This window comes from Dreissena polymorpha, chromosome 7, assembly GCF_020536995.1.
Source record: "Dreissena polymorpha isolate Duluth1 chromosome 7, UMN_Dpol_1.0, whole genome shotgun sequence".
NCBI classification, from domain to species: Eukaryota; Metazoa; Mollusca; class Bivalvia; order Myida; family Dreissenidae; genus Dreissena; species Dreissena polymorpha.
The window spans coordinates 58,142,668-58,158,943 of record NC_068361.1 but is presented as its reverse complement, the minus strand read 5'-3'; the positions used below and the strand labels follow the sequence as shown (position 1 = coordinate 58,158,943).

Genomic DNA, 16,276 nt, shown 5'->3' with positions numbered 1-16,276 from the left:
AAAACCAACCCACACAACCAGCAGCTGAGTGTCCCCCACCCACATATCATCATCCGGATTACAGCCACAGCAACACCCATCACCGTCTTGACCATTCTGCAACTGAAACATCTACCGTCCGATACAACCAGCACCGTGACCGTTCTCCTTTGCGCCCCAGAAATCACGACTCGAGGGACAGACATGACAAGGAAAACCACCGCGACAGAAGATTCGTGCATCGTCGTATGTATTAGTTGTCTGAAACATTGAAACATTGTCATTTCACTTACAATAAACCTTGAATAACATCTTTTAAAGCTTTGCATATTCAGGATTGTATCATTTAGTGCTTTAAATTATCTAGTCATTTTGTTTAGAAGGTTTAATAATTATTTAAGTATAAATGTTTGCAAGTGAATACATGTTGACTAATTAACTTTGGTATTCAAGTTGATATATGGTATTTAAGATTTTCTTGAGAGTAATTTTTTTGTTGTATGTAAAAATATTGCTGAACAGTCAGTTAAATTATTTACATTGTGTATACTTGTACAAATTGGAAGTCTAGTCATCACATTATTTATATTGACTTTCTCTGATCTCAAATAATTTATTATTGTACATAGGATTGAAATTTGTTGTGATTGTTTATACAGCATTTTGTTGTATGGTAGTTCTTGTGCTTTAAGCAGTGAAACATAATACTGTACAAAGTGTTGTACCTTTAAAAAATGCTCTAAATCACACTGTACAAAGTGTTTAAAAAAATTATATATTACAGTTTTACTGATATTGTAACTGTTAGAGAGTTAAAGTACAAATTTTTAATTACTTAATTATTTAAAGGAGGACCTTTAAAATTGAAGGAGGGGTAATGTCATGCCCTAGATTGTTTATGAAAACATGTGTTTATGTACATGTACATTGTTCATTTTTACCGTTTATGTTTTGCATCTAAATGACTATGTCACTGTTATTTAATGCTTTTATTGGATGCTGTGTGGAAATTAGAGCTGATAACAGCCGATGCCTACCTTTTGCGCTTCTTTATTATTTGTAATATCCTTTTTAAAAGTCTCATTGTATAAGCGTCTGTTAATGTGGCAGCCATTTTTGCATAAACAGGAAGTTGATTTCCTGATGCTGACATAAGTGCCTTCTGGGTAGTTTACACTGACTACAGTATTTTGACAGTTTTGTCATACAATATCTTTTGTTAAATACTCATATTCCTTCTTAAAATTTGTTTAAAAAGGTAATAGTCATCTTTATAAATGATTTATTGATTTAATTGATATGTATTTGACTACTGCTTCATTGTAATATCGCCAGAAATATCATTTTAATATGAGTGACATTTACCGTGTTAAGAACGCTCAAATTCTATTGTGCGCTCTTGCGCGCTTTGCTGCGTGTTGTTTGTGCGATTTTTGTGCACAATTCATATGTGCGCTTTTACGTTATTATTGCACAACGTTATGTGTGCGCTTTTGGAGAGTATAAAAGGCACTAAAAATTCTCATTCGAGGACTCTGAACTTTGTTTTCCTAGGTGTGAGACCTATTTTATTTTTCTTATATAAGCATTTAAAATACAGTTTTCAATAAGACTTAGCTATTAAAATTAAGACTGAATTTTATAAATACTTAAAAATTGCATTTGTCATTTTTTTAGAACATTATAAAATAGAAAGTGCAAATACTTAACATGACACATGTACGTGTATATTGCTGTATTATAATGTAAATGTCTGAAAATTAATCTGTCTGTTAAGAAATATATATATTAAAAGTTGTTATTTATTTATTCGTTATGAATGAATAAAATTTAGGAAGGTTATAAATCTTGAGTTTGTATTTTTTGACAATTTTAAAACAACTGAATAGGCAAAATGTTATTCTTAGTTTACTGTTTATCAGAGTCCATTTTAGTTCTATGTTTAACTTTAACAAAAGCTTCAAGTTTGGAAAAGTTAAAGAAATTGAAGTAAAATCACAGCTACCGCTCGGCTCGTGACAATATCATAAAGAGCCTAAAATAGGTTTAATAAAATTAATTAGATTATAATGTCAACAAGAACTGAAACATGCATAGTGAATGTTTCATTTATCTCTTATTTTAAATGGAGCGTTAAACCAATTCAGCATGTTGTTTAAACTGGTATTTGTAAAGCATAACGACTTACATAATTATAATACAGTGACAAAGTCAGTATAGTTTTATTATATTATTTTACATGATCGTATGCTGATAATCAGCTTGATGTAAAAGTCAAAAACATCAATGCCGATTAATTGCATTAACCGAATAATTAATAGGTTATTTGAGCGAAAATGATGTTTCACAACAGTCACGGCTGATGTGCATTTCTCGTTTAACATTTAAAAAATAGGACGACCAACGTTAAAACGAACCGACAAGCTTAGTAAACGATTTAATTACAAGAACGAGTGGAACAATTGTCATTAAAAGATTCATCAACATATTATACTTTTGGTTTTGAAATAGAAACATGCGATAAGTTTTATACAATTAACTTTTCAATTATAAATGGAAACACAATTAAACGCGTATCAGCCAGGGTGGAGAATCACCATATGATAGTTAGCACTCATGCAAAAAGCGAATTGTAAAAAGCAAAATGTTCTTTAATACAATAACCACAGCAAGCAAGTCAGACAGATACAGTTCTTTTTCCATATACTTCTATATTTAGATAGTACAATGTCACTGTCAACAGTTAATGTCCAATGAATTATTTAAACATCCAGTGCCCACACTAAGTAGTAGGAACTAGTAGTTTCCCAGATTTGGATGTCAGTGTTAAAATTGTCAAATAAAGCACAAAAGTGCTGTTGATAAAATATTACTTTTTAAAATAAAAGTAAATGAATAATCTAACATCCGGATCATCATTTTAATTAATTCTTTATGTATTATGCTATGCTATTTAAATAGTTTCTGGGCTCGCACAACATCTTGGGATGTTTATACCATACCCATATTGTAGCAAACTTATTCTCGCAAACGTTGTGCTATATTTGTCTTAAATAAAACAAGTAAAACATTATGTTCACGTCAAATCAACATTTATTCACGCATCTGCTTACAACATGAAGACAAAATGTTTCACACATAGTTGAAAACGACATGGTATTATTATAAGATAGATTTATTTAAGAATATTAGCGGCTTAATAGGAATGAATAGGTACAAGATGCTTATTAATATAGGTACTTGAATACAATAACAACTTTGACTAATTATGCTATATATTGCAGAATCAATAATTAAACGTTAGGTTTTAATGTTGCTTGAAAGAGCATAGTAGGTTTTAAGACAGCACACCGTATAATTCTATTTATGTTAACAGTCGAACAATTAAACACCGGAGAAGAAGTATAAAAGGTCCCCAAACTCACAAAATGTCTACTATTCAGCTGTACACTGGTGTGTTAACAGCAGAAAACAAAAATGATTTTTTCATAATATTGCAGTTTTTATTTAATATTTTCCAATGAAATTTGGCATACATATACTTTGGTATACACAAAATATGTATGTGTAATTTGGTGATTGTTAGTTATATAGTTATTGACTTATAGAAAAAAGTTTTTGTTGTCTGCTTGAAATTCAAATTTCCCTGTGAATGCTAAGCACCACCCACTTGAAATGTTATGAACTTCTCTCAGCCAATAGCTAGCGAATGACTCAAATCAAGTTTACATGTAAATAATGATTCTATACGATACCAAGTATGCTGTCTGCTCAAACACGTGTTTCTATTTATAAACACTCTAAATGTTAGCAGCAAATCACTGGTAGATAAACCCAGCCCACTAGTTAATGCAGGTTAACATTTTATCACCGCAAAATTAAGCATATGAATATCATGCTTCCTTATATGCCCATGGCACAGCTTCTTAAATGAATTAACATTTAAGAGTATGATGCTTTGACCTTCACTTCAAGAATATTTGAATCTATCCGTGATAGGGAGAATCACCGTTTTTGATAAGAGAGAATACATGTAAAAAGACATTAGATAAATTTCTCTCAAGTCTGAACCTGGCCAACGAAGAATCATTTAGTATATGGGACATACAAATAATATTGATAATGCCAGCTAATACGCCCCTAACATTCAATAATGTTTCTACTTTATAATATTTTAGTGAATAGCGATATCAATTCGATGTGTCGTTTCAATAGCTAATGGTGTAATCATACCAACTTACAACACTCTGGATTTTAAGGTATTATGTAAACAAATGTACACTATATATAATTATTCAGTATATACACATATTTAACCAAAAATAAAAATACTCACACGACAACTATAACAATATTTCCAAGAAAGAGATTTTCAATTCATAGAATTCCAAACTTTGTACTATTTTGAATAGAGGTCATACTTCTTGTTAATTTCAAAATTCTTGAGAACAGGTAAGTGTCTTGAACACATATCATGAAGTATTGATTTACACGTTTTATGCAACCTAGATTAAGCATTTTCATTGCTTTTTAATTTCCCTGTATGTTTATTTGAGTACAAGAATCTTGTATTTGTTCTTTATTTGCGTTATGACTACTTTTCTGTAAGTATTATAATATAAGTAACAATTATCGAAATTCAAAATATGTACTACTTTAACTTGTTAATGAATGCATATATAATATATATATATATATATATATATATATATATATATATATATATATATATAGATATAAAGTCCCAATGAACAGTATCTTGCGTATACGAATGTTTTACAATAAGGGGAAATAATCATTAAGATGACAATCCAGGTTGTGTGTGTTAGTGGTTTCAATTTAACCGTTAAGTTTGTTGAGCTGCACATACGTTCTGTGCAATTTATTTCTTTTCTTATCATTTTCACTGTAGTTATAAGGATTAGTCATATTTAGTTTCATGTTTAATTATAACAGAACATGAGGCAGTTGCAAGTACTAATCTGATATGTTCGTGTATGTTAATCACAATGGAATGTCCACCTCCATTTCTCTTCAACGACTTACATATTTGTTAATGGTTTAAATATCCCACGTGCTAGCATAAGCAAAGCGAGATATATCAAGTAAAAGGTAAGGATAATGGATGGAACATACTTTAAATGTAAACACAATGTGAGAGGATAACAAACTTGGACAGACCTGCTCCATGCAGTACCATACTGTATCAAATGCTAGGACATACCGTGTCCAACGTTCATATGGTATTTAACTACAAATGACAATCTTCTTAATGGATGTTGAGTGCATGTTACAAACTTGAAGTTTGACCTGATGCCCTTTAAATACACAGGCGTCATCCTTTCCTCCTATATATACAGCATACCGATGTGATCGTAGATGAATCCATTGTCATGCAATCGTGCGAAAACTAAACGGCCGATCACCTTACCATCCGATTGAGCTATCGACCGACCTATTGACTAGGGCAATGCAATTGATACCACCAATTGAAACTCCTTCAACATACCTTTAAGTGTTTAAACTTTCAAATCAAGTTCTTTTTCGTTTACACAAAACTGAAAAACCAAACCCTGATTATACGACTTTAGTAGAGATTCGACAATTAGTAAAATATTACTAGTTTTTTGTCATACCATATGTTCAGAGGTCCGTCAACTGACGTTCGCTCAGGCGTAACAAAAAGCAGTTAAGCATGAAAACTAGCGTTGTAGATTGACGCTCGTTCGCGTCAATGCACTTTTTCGCGCCGTACCAAACCCAGTATCTGCTTGTTCGATATCGTCGAGGATTCCGAGATATGTTTGTTTCCATTTGCGGATATATGTTCTGGGAGTCTCTTTGCGTTTCGTTGTCGATTTGCAGAGTGCGCAATTGCTTGGACGGATTTGAAATTTCGAAGTTGTATGTATGTATGTATATATTAATGTCATTGATGAATGGTAAAATGAATGAATGCATGAATTTATGGATGAATGGATTTGGGGTTGAATCAGTACATCGATGACTGGATCGATATATAGATATGAGGATGCACTGACTGTTGCGTGGATGTATAGACGGATCGATTGATAAACGGATGAATTGATGAATGGATGGATTGTGAGACCAATTAATTGAAATAATTCATTTCATTGATTTTTCAATTAATATTCCAATCGCCCGCCACCACCACTGTGGAGATAGGTTTCAGAGAAAAAAGACAGATCTACGTCAGGTGTAATTAAAATAGAGATCCAATAGAGTGACTCTTTGGGACAGTGTCCAAATCGTATGAGTCTTGTCTTTTCTCTACAGTTTTATTTCTTAAAAACATTTTTTTGATATTGACTCTTGGCTTCCGATGATGCACATTTTCTGGCTGCCAGGCTGCAACATCTTGCTCAACCATCAACCGGAGCTTCGTCGACGTACGTGACGTTTACAATGCAGAAGTGTTAGGTTTGATAAGAGGACAAGCAAAATCCATACTCATGGCCCTGTTTACCCGTGGTAATTCCATCGACTTTCCATCGATTGATGTCGCGATTGGACTGCGGGTCCTCAGGATGGGAAGACTTAGCCTTCGCGACGTAGATGTCCCGATTGTCTCCCGTGAGGGGAATGCTGATAGGCTCATTCTACGCATGTCTGTTTTCATTTTCACCATCGCTGCAAGAATAATAGTTTGCATCATTTCTGGAAATGTAGTTACGTCCTCAGTGTCAAGAAATTGAAGTTCACTTTTACCGTAATTTATTCAATTACAAATTTTCTATATAATGTAATATATATTTTTATAAACAACGAATGTTGCGTATATATTAAGCCACGAGTTTGCTAGAATTGCGTTTATTAACCACGCATAAGATCTACAAAATGTTGTATTTTACACTTAATAACGACACTGCAAACTATTTTTGTTATTCAAAATGATTTTATGAATAGTTTTACAGTTATCTCCCGTTGCGATTGGATCTTAATTATGCGGTGTGAATTATGAAATATGCATCGCTTACTTTGTGCACTGTAAACAAAGAATTCAGTGTAATTTCAAAATGTCAGATGCTCTGAACACAATATTTTGTTATAAATTTGTTCAATATAAACATTCTTAAATATACATTTCTTTGACAAAATAGGTAGACTAGCCAGATAGTTTGATTGAACAATTGTAATGTTGACACATTTTATTGATCATTATAACTCAAAATTCGAAAATTATTCTGCAGTCTGTGTGTTTGTGCAATAAGGGAACACATAATGCACATATTTCACAGGGTGTTGTTTCGTAATATGACAAATAAAACATTTGAGGTCACTTTGATAGCTGGTAAACTCACTTGTTTTGTTTAATAGGAATCATATAGTACTGCATAGCTAAACGTCAATATAAGTTTTATGACATGCATGTTTTATAAAATGTATGTGATTTTAAAATGCTTTTACATGTAACTACCTGCTTAAAATAACAAACATCATTAAAAGCAATATTCAATAATTCCAACGAAAGACAAAAGAATATACCTTGCTTGAAATTCCGTGCGAACCCAGCAAATATCAATGGATAAAGCGCAGCATTGGAGTAGGCCAAACATCCGGCAAAAAACTGCATCGTGAACCACCATTCTCCTAGCTGCAAGAGAGCCATTAAGTAATATAAGCACGTGATGAACCACAATTCCTCCAGCTAGTGAGAGCCAATTAGTTATATAAGCACGTGGTGAACCATTATTCTTCCAGCTGCAAGAGAGCCATTAAATTGTATAAGAACATGGTGATCAACAATTCTTCTAGCTGGTGAGAGCCATTTAGTTATATAAGCACATGGTGAACCACCAATCTGCCAGCTACAAAAGAGCCATTAAGTTATATAAGCACGTGGCAAACCACCATTCTACAAGCTGCAAGAGAGTCATTAAGTTATATAAGCACGTGGCAAACCACCATTCTGCCAGCTGCAAGAGAGCCGATGTTTAATAAATCAAAGATGTTATGTAAGAATATAATGGTGAACCACAGTTCTCCGATGTGCACGACATTAATGCAGTTATATAAGCACATTATGAACTACCATTATACGAGGTCACAGAAAGCAATGCATATATGTAAGCACATGGTTACCAACCATTATTTTAGGCAAAATGAATCAATGCACATGGTACACAACCATTTTGAAAGCAATCAATACAGTCATATAAGCTCAATGTGAACCACAATTTAACGAGATAAAACAAATCGATTCAGTTTTATAAGCCAATAGTCAACCGAGGTAAATGAATGCTTGTTTAGTAATAGCGATCGGTATTCACCATTTATCGTTTAATAATGACGGTCGTGTTTTTTCCCCTCTTGTTTAGTTTAAACATATTTATTTCTTTTTGGCAAGTACAAAATATCAAAATACACAATACAATAGTTATCAGAAAAGGATTGAAACGGAAGAACTAATTCTTATAGATTTTTTCTTTGCGATTATATTTACACATAATTGGCAGTGTATTAGGAATAATACAGCTTTGTGTATGCTAGACATAGGAAATATTAGTGATATGTATACAAATGTTTTGAAAGAAAAATAAACAAGAGTAGTAAGGAAAAGAAAAAAAAGGAAAAATATAAGGATAACAACAAGGAAAATGAGGACGAAGGATTGTAGATGCGAGGACTTGGATACAATAAGGAAGTTCGGACGAAGGATTGTAGATGCGAGGACATGGATTTGGAACAACAACAACTAACCATTACCGGATTGTTAGAAGAATCGCCGGAATTCTTTTATAAATTGTTGAACATGTAGACAAATGTCAGAGTTTTCACTATCGGTAAGATGTGTATTGCCGAAAAGTAGATTACCAAGCTCAACATCGCTGATTAAGCTTGAGATACTGTTCATTAATGTAGTACGTATTGCGTTTAAGTTAAGACATACGAAGAAGAAGTGGTAATTGGATTCAATATCTCCTCAGGAACATAGTGGGTATTCGATGATGTTTTTCGCGTAAAGTTGTTCATTAAGCGCACTTGATTTAGTCCTTAACCGCGTATGAATTATTTGGAGATAACGTTTCCCTATGTAAAAGTACAATAGTGTTTTAATCAAACTTCTTTTAAGTTTTGATTTAAATATATTCAACGATTCACTACTTTTTACTTTTTCTGGTAGTATATTCCATTTTCGAATAACTGCTGGTAGAAAGGAATTATAATAAATGGTTGATCTTGATTCGGATGTGCGTAAAGCATTTGCATTACGGAGATTATACCTAGTAGCAGCTCCGACATGTTGAGGTACCAGGTCGGTCAAGTACTGAGGGGTGAGGGATTTTTGCATTTTGTAAAAAAGTATTAGTTGATGTTAGTCGCGTCGATCTTGAAGCGGTTCCCAGTTAATTTCTTTTTCAAATCGTTTAAGGATACTAATTTGGAGGCTCCACATGCAATGCGCGCTGCTTAGGTTTGAATTTTGTCGAGTTCATGTTTTTCTGCTTGAGTACAATTATCCCATATTACGTCTGAATATTCTATCAGCGATCGGATGAATGACGTATAAATTATTTCGAGTGATTTACGGTCAAGTTTAAATCTCAATTTACGCATAATATTGATTCGACTCCATGCTTTATCTGATATATATTTAATATGGATGTGCCACTTACATCGTTAGAAAGGAAAACTCCTAGATGCTTGTGAGAGCTTACTACCGGTATTGGCGTTGACAACATTGTGAAATTATAGGTATTCGGATGTTGCTTTCTGGAGAATGTTAGTGTTTCAGATTTGGAGGGATTAAATAAGACATGCCATTTTAAGGCCCAGTCAGATATTCGGTTGATATCGTTATGCAAAATTGCATTTGGCGTGTTTGGGTCATCTATAATAATATATAGGGATGTGTCGTCGGCAAATAGACGAATGTTACTTTGGATATCGCTTATAATATCATGTATGAATATTAGAAATAAATAAATCTTGTTTAATATTGGTGGTCGTGTATGTTACCCTTCTAGTGTTATTATGGCGGTCATGTATTTTTATCCTTGCTCCTTTAATAATGGCGACCGTGTATTCACCCCTGCGAAGAGGTAAATGTTACCATCATTCGTTCAATAATGGCAGTCATCTAATTCCCCCTTTTTAATAGTGTCGGTCTTGTATTATAGCGATCGTGTGTTTATCCTTGCTCGTTGAATAATGTCTATCGTGTTTCTGTCCTTGCTTGATAAATAATTGCGGTCGTGTATTTAATCATTCTCGTTAAATAAGGGCGGTTGGATATGTAAGCCTTCCTCATTTTATAATGGCGGCCGCAATTGTTATTCTTCTTCAATGAATAATGTTGACCATTTATTTACCTCTGTCCTTGTTTCCCGGTGCTCACTGTGTAAAATAACTATCTGGTACGGCAGCCAACAGATTCCGAATACAGCCATAATTGTCGTCAGCATTGCTATTACCTGCAAAATAATTAATCACGAGCTATTATCACAAGTATATACATTTTCAATTATCTCGTACAACCAGCACTCGGTCATTTAATATAAAATTACTCATTTAAATTTAAAGACTTTAAAAAATCTTGTACGTATGCGAAACGAATGAGTGTAAATAATTTTTGTCAAAAGAAAACACTTCAGTTTTGTTAATATACTTTGCGTAATGACAGTTGTTGTAACTGCCTTATAATTCGTAAATCTTACTTTTCGAACCTAATATGGGGCAGCTTTATAACAGTTGGGCTAACACCTAAGTCCTTTTCAACATAAAACAAGTATAAAAATGTATTTGTTAGTATTTATCTCACCCTGGTTATCAACCTCACGTGAATGTATCGTTGTACGAAGTTTTCGAAAATTCGTTGTGTACGAAAAAAGGAGGTTGTACCTGGATTGTGTAATAATTAACATTTAAAACAATATGACCCTATTGCGTGGGTTGGTTTGAATCCAGAAGCAGAAGTTTTGAATACACCTTGTGGTCCAATATACAATGTAACATGCCAAATTATGCATCTCTGGGCTTTGTATTTTAAAGAACAAGACGTGCACTTCAAATATGTAATATAAATCTATATAAGTCATGCGACCCCTGTGAAGGGTCAGTTTCATATTGATTAATAAAGTCGAAATACGAAATTTTTAGCATTTTAAAAAGAAATGATTCAATAAATGCCGTTTGGAAATGGTATTAATGAGCAAACCCATTTCGCTTTAGTTTCCGTTTCATATCCCATATAACCTTAAAAAGATTCTCATGAAACTGCTTTAAAGAATTCTCATTTGAGCAAATTTTCATTAGAACACTTTTAAGGCTATATTGGGTACGGAACGGACACTAAAGCGCACATGAACAGCGAGGCTAAAATGTAACCTTAAAGCAAATACTTAACCTCTGACTAGGGAGAAAATGTATATCGTCTAAAAAGCCTGAACATTTTAGTCAAGTTTCGTAAAGGGCATAGAAAATACTAAGCCAATGGAGACAGGAATGTTTGACTATAGACATTTAAAGAAAGTTCTTTACATGTTATTTAATTTATGGATCTTACAAAAACTTTGACCCTCAAATTAAACTTTGAGCTTCAGCCGCGTGACGGATACTGGCGTCTGCGCATTGTCTCAAAAAATTTTTTGTCTAAGAATGCAGGAAATAACCCATAAAAATCATTTCGCTGGCGTGACTAACTTTGCCTTATTCTCATTTGCGGCGGTATCGTTGAAATACGTCAGAGGGTGCAGCAGATGGAGCGGATTCAAAACCGTTATAAACATATTTGCAAACGGACTAAATAACGGACTGACGAAAGCATCTCTCAAATTTCCCCCACCCTCTTTACGGCGGGATATTAATTACAAAGCTCTGACTGAATGTCCACCTTTCGTTTCCGTTTCTGCTGGGCGACTAGTCCCGCATTTAGCTGCTCCCCAGGCGTTGTTTTACGACCTAACTTTATGATGATAATTGTATAGGAAATTGACATGGCAACCATCGGCAAAAAGTAGAGAACTGCCGAAACAAATGTAAAATAGATGGTCCTTGACGGCATGTAGTCGATGGTCATGTTACTTCCGTAAACATGTTTTCGTTGCACAGGCCACGAATCGTCACACCAGCTCTCCGTGTAGTCCATCCAGCGGCGTACATTAAGATCCCGGAACTTGAGCAGAGGCGCCGCGATGATGAAAGAACACATCCAGACGACACCAATAGAGAAACGCGCCTTTCTTCTCGACATGTGCGCCTTGAGCGCAAATACGATTCCGAAGAAACGGTCATACGCAATAAGTGATAGTGACAGAGAACTTGCAACCAAGCAAAACACTGAAAGATAAACATAATAGAATGAAGCCAAATGAAAGATACACAATTATATGAAACTGTAATGATCGATATTAATTTGAAAATAACGATTAAAACAATAAAAAATATATATATAACAACTCAGACGTTTATAATATTTAAACTCAGTATTTAAATGCGTCTCGTTATAACGTAATATAGCGAGCTTCGCAAATGCTAGTAATGTTATGTACATGTATATGATTTAATCACTCATTACTTCATTAATAACGCGTTTCTTCTTAAATTCAAATTACATTTTATATTGCCCTTCTTTTAATGAAGTCGTTTTAATCGTTAACGATTCAATTAAGGTATTTCATTAACTTATCATTGGTTTAAGCAGTTAGGCCACTGGTTTATTTACTTTTTTCTCCCACATTGTAAAATTATAGGACATTTTTTGTTCTGAAAGTCATATTTCCTTTTTATACTACATATTTATGTTTATTTCCTATAAATGATTTGTATCGATAGAAATAGAATGAGATTTGGGTATGCTAAATTTCTTTTTCTAAACCTAATGGATTCCAGTTTATTCCATATCATGTTTTGTACCAGAACTCGTTATGATCAGTTTTACTTACACATGATTTAAATATTGAAATAATATATAGACCGATAAAACGTATTATAAATCACTGAAAATATGACATGTTTGTGGAACGCTTATCATTTTGTCATACCCAACCCCGAGAACGGTCAGTACTAAGCAATTTGATTTTAAAGCTGTTTGAGGCAAGCCAAACATAACACATAGTCCACATTTCAATTAATAACATATCGCATGAACGAATTTAGACTTATTTCACATTTTGAATATTGTTTTAGCTCTGTTAACCTACATTATGTAGGCAGAGGCAGATATATCCACGATTATTTTCTGTGACGGTTCGTGAAAATCTGCATAGCGGTTTAGGAGACGTTGTTGCTGTAGCTTTAAGAGTAAAATGTTGTGGGAAGTTGTTTATATATTGTTTGTAGCTTCGATGACCGACAAGAGGAATGGCGTCTATCGATTTGAACCACTTCGTGAAAATATGCTAATAGGTATTCTACAAATAAAAGAGGAATGCCTGTTTTTTTGTACCAAAGGTGCATGATTTGAACAATTCTTTTGCGTACTTATATCTCATGTCTCATAAAATAGTTACGATCTGAGCCTTGAAGTTTTAGGTTTTTACAGTAATTTCGACATACAATATGTTATTATATCAATCGTGTCACCACCGCGGCCAGTACATTGTAGACGCGAGGGACATGATTCGAACAAACTTTGCATAGACTGATATAAAATATATATTTATGTATATTATATTATATATATTGTATATCTAATATACAAAAGTGAACCTGCTTGTGCAACATCCTTGGAAAAGCCTTATCAAACAAAGTAGTCCTTTATTTATTTATTTATTCACAAACCAAAAACTCAATGAAATGATCCCTGCTGTTTCATATGAGATAGTTTTAAAAGTTGTATTGCTTTAAAGTCAATGTACATCATGCGAACCTCTTCCTTTGGTCAGTTTTTACCCCAGTATAATGATTTTAAAAGAGCAATAAGCAATGCTAAATACAAAATATTAACTCACAGGATATTGTTTCGTCGGAAAAGAAATTGTAATTATTTTGATGTTTAAATCTGTGTACACGAATAAGTCCCTGGGTACCCCGTTTTTACCGCAGCAAAATGATTTGACAAATTGATTTATAAAAGCCATTGACTAAGGTTAATACCTATTATTCCACATCTGCGTCTTAACATTTCAGATGATTTTACTGCTATATAAGAGTGCAATTATTATGTGACATCAATGATTGAATTGAATAAACTTTGAATGAGGACTTCAATTATTATGTTACATATCAAACTAATGTGCTTTTAGAAGAGACTATATTTAGACCATAGATTTTATAACTCCATGAAAAAAATAATCCACGGACCGGAACGATTTGAACATTTTTTACATTGCATCATACAATTGATGTTCATAAGAAGCTTCATCAAAATTATAAGGTGGTTAAGGAAGAGATTCCGTTTAAAGATATTGTTGACGGACGAACGCGTAAACGGTCTAAAGGATGTTCGAACGACGGTCATTAGTTTAACTAGTTATCTAAAATGGCAACTTTTTCCGAATAAAAGATACACCATTCATAGCTAACAAATATATTGAATATAAACATCATTCAAACTATCAATTATTACAAAAAGCGTCTTAGACTCTTTATTCAACGACGTTGTTTCATATGCAATAACTTGTCTAGGCGCACCTAAACTTTTGTTATGTATTACAGTTTGAGTTTTTGATGAGTGTTGCTTCGTTCGATCATAGGCGCAAAATTAGTTTTTACATACAAAGTAGAGCAATTCTGCAAATGGACTAAAAACGATTTCTTTATTTGTATATTCTTATTAAATTGGCAAATTAGTTGTACATAGTAAACAACTAATAACAAAACATGTAGTGGAAACAACTTATTATTTTACCCTCATCATTATAATTACAATTACAATACGCAGTAAGTTTATATCTCCTAGATGTCTTAGTTGTAAATGTGGACGGAATTTTTTGTTAAATTTAACTTTTATTGTTGACATTATAATTAATGAAGATACAATAAATATTACGATTATCTCAGTAAATGTATTCAATGACTTTTTCAAGTACTAAGTCATTTTTTTAACAATCTATAGTTAGGGAAACGATTGTAAAGGTAATTTACATGTAAATTGTATTTGGCTTAATTTACGAATATAGTTTAAACTTTCTGCATCGAATCTTTGATGATTGAAAAATAATTTAAACATTTTCAATCGTTGAAAATTACTCTTTAATACCAAACATAAGATATGTAAAATTATATCCAAAATATCGTTTCTTTCATGGATAGTCGTTGATATAAAAAGCACATACTAAAGCGTTTTTAATGCTTTCCGCGGAATTTAGGGAACCACTCGTGTATATTTGAAGTTCTTTCACACAGTAAAAAATACGATCAAAAACCCTGATGACCGACCTCATGGAAGCGCAATACATATTGCTTTCAAAGATCAGGATTTGAATCCCGGCGCGGGCAATTTGTTAATTCAGCTTTTGTTTTTATTATTTAAGATTTCGCAAAGTATATAAACAACAGTTAATACATGACCATATTCAAAATTTATATTACAATTAAACTAGCTAAGAAATCGTTTACCTTGTGAGAAAGTGTTGAATTTGCAGAAAAATCGCCCAAGCACCCAGTCATTATTGTTGAGGTTATTCACCAAGTGTACCCATGTGCAGAATATAGTCACCAACAGGTCAGCAACCGCCAAGTTGACGATGTAAAAGTTCGTCGTCGTCTGCATTTGTTTTTGACGAATGACAGCCACAATTATAAGCAAATTGCCGACGAGCGCGATGATGATAATCACGGTGAATAGGATGACTTTGAGCACCACCTCATACACGGGCAGGGTGCGCTTCTCTCCTAGGTACGGGATAGTCTCATAATCCAGAAGGTCGCTCACGTTCAGCATCGGATCCATGCTACCGTTATCATAATTGGGACCCATTTTGCCAATTTTGTGTGCATGCGTTGTGACTTTATATTTGCAGAACAGTTTCCATATAGACGTGTAACCGAATATAAATTGTGCGTTTCTGCAACTGATTACTGTCAATTCCAGTAATGTTCAACATGACCTGTCGTTAGCACTTGATGTGTGTGTAGGTGTACATATCGATACTACTGCGTAAACACGGAGGCATTCGAAAACGGATAACATTTGAAATATGCTGATCCGAAACAATTGAATCAAATATGCATTTTAGCTTATGCAAATATTAATTTGATATAACTATTAATTGTTTGTCAAACTATGTAAGTATTGACCATAATACTGTTGTTTTTGCGGACAATAGCGATATTTAAACGTTAAATCACATTTCTCTGTGAAAAAAGTTGTTGTACAAGGCAACTGTGGATC

The 16,276-nt window shown here is 33.4% G+C and overlaps 1 protein-coding gene across 1 annotated transcript; it reads right to left on the bottom strand.

Moving 5' to 3' along the window:
* Positions 1 to 232: 232 nt before the first annotated feature.
* Positions 233 to 15,835, bottom strand: LOC127839734 (neuropeptide Y receptor type 2-like). The gene is made up of 5 exons (XM_052368121.1): positions 15,502 to 15,835; positions 11,834 to 12,279; positions 10,314 to 10,415; positions 7,486 to 7,594; positions 233 to 240 (listed from the first exon to the last, which is right to left on the bottom strand). Exons 1-5 carry the CDS (start codon positions 15,833 to 15,835, stop codon positions 233 to 235), a joined length of 999 nt encoding a protein of 332 aa, XP_052224081.1.
* Positions 15,836 to 16,276: the final 441 nt, after the last annotated feature.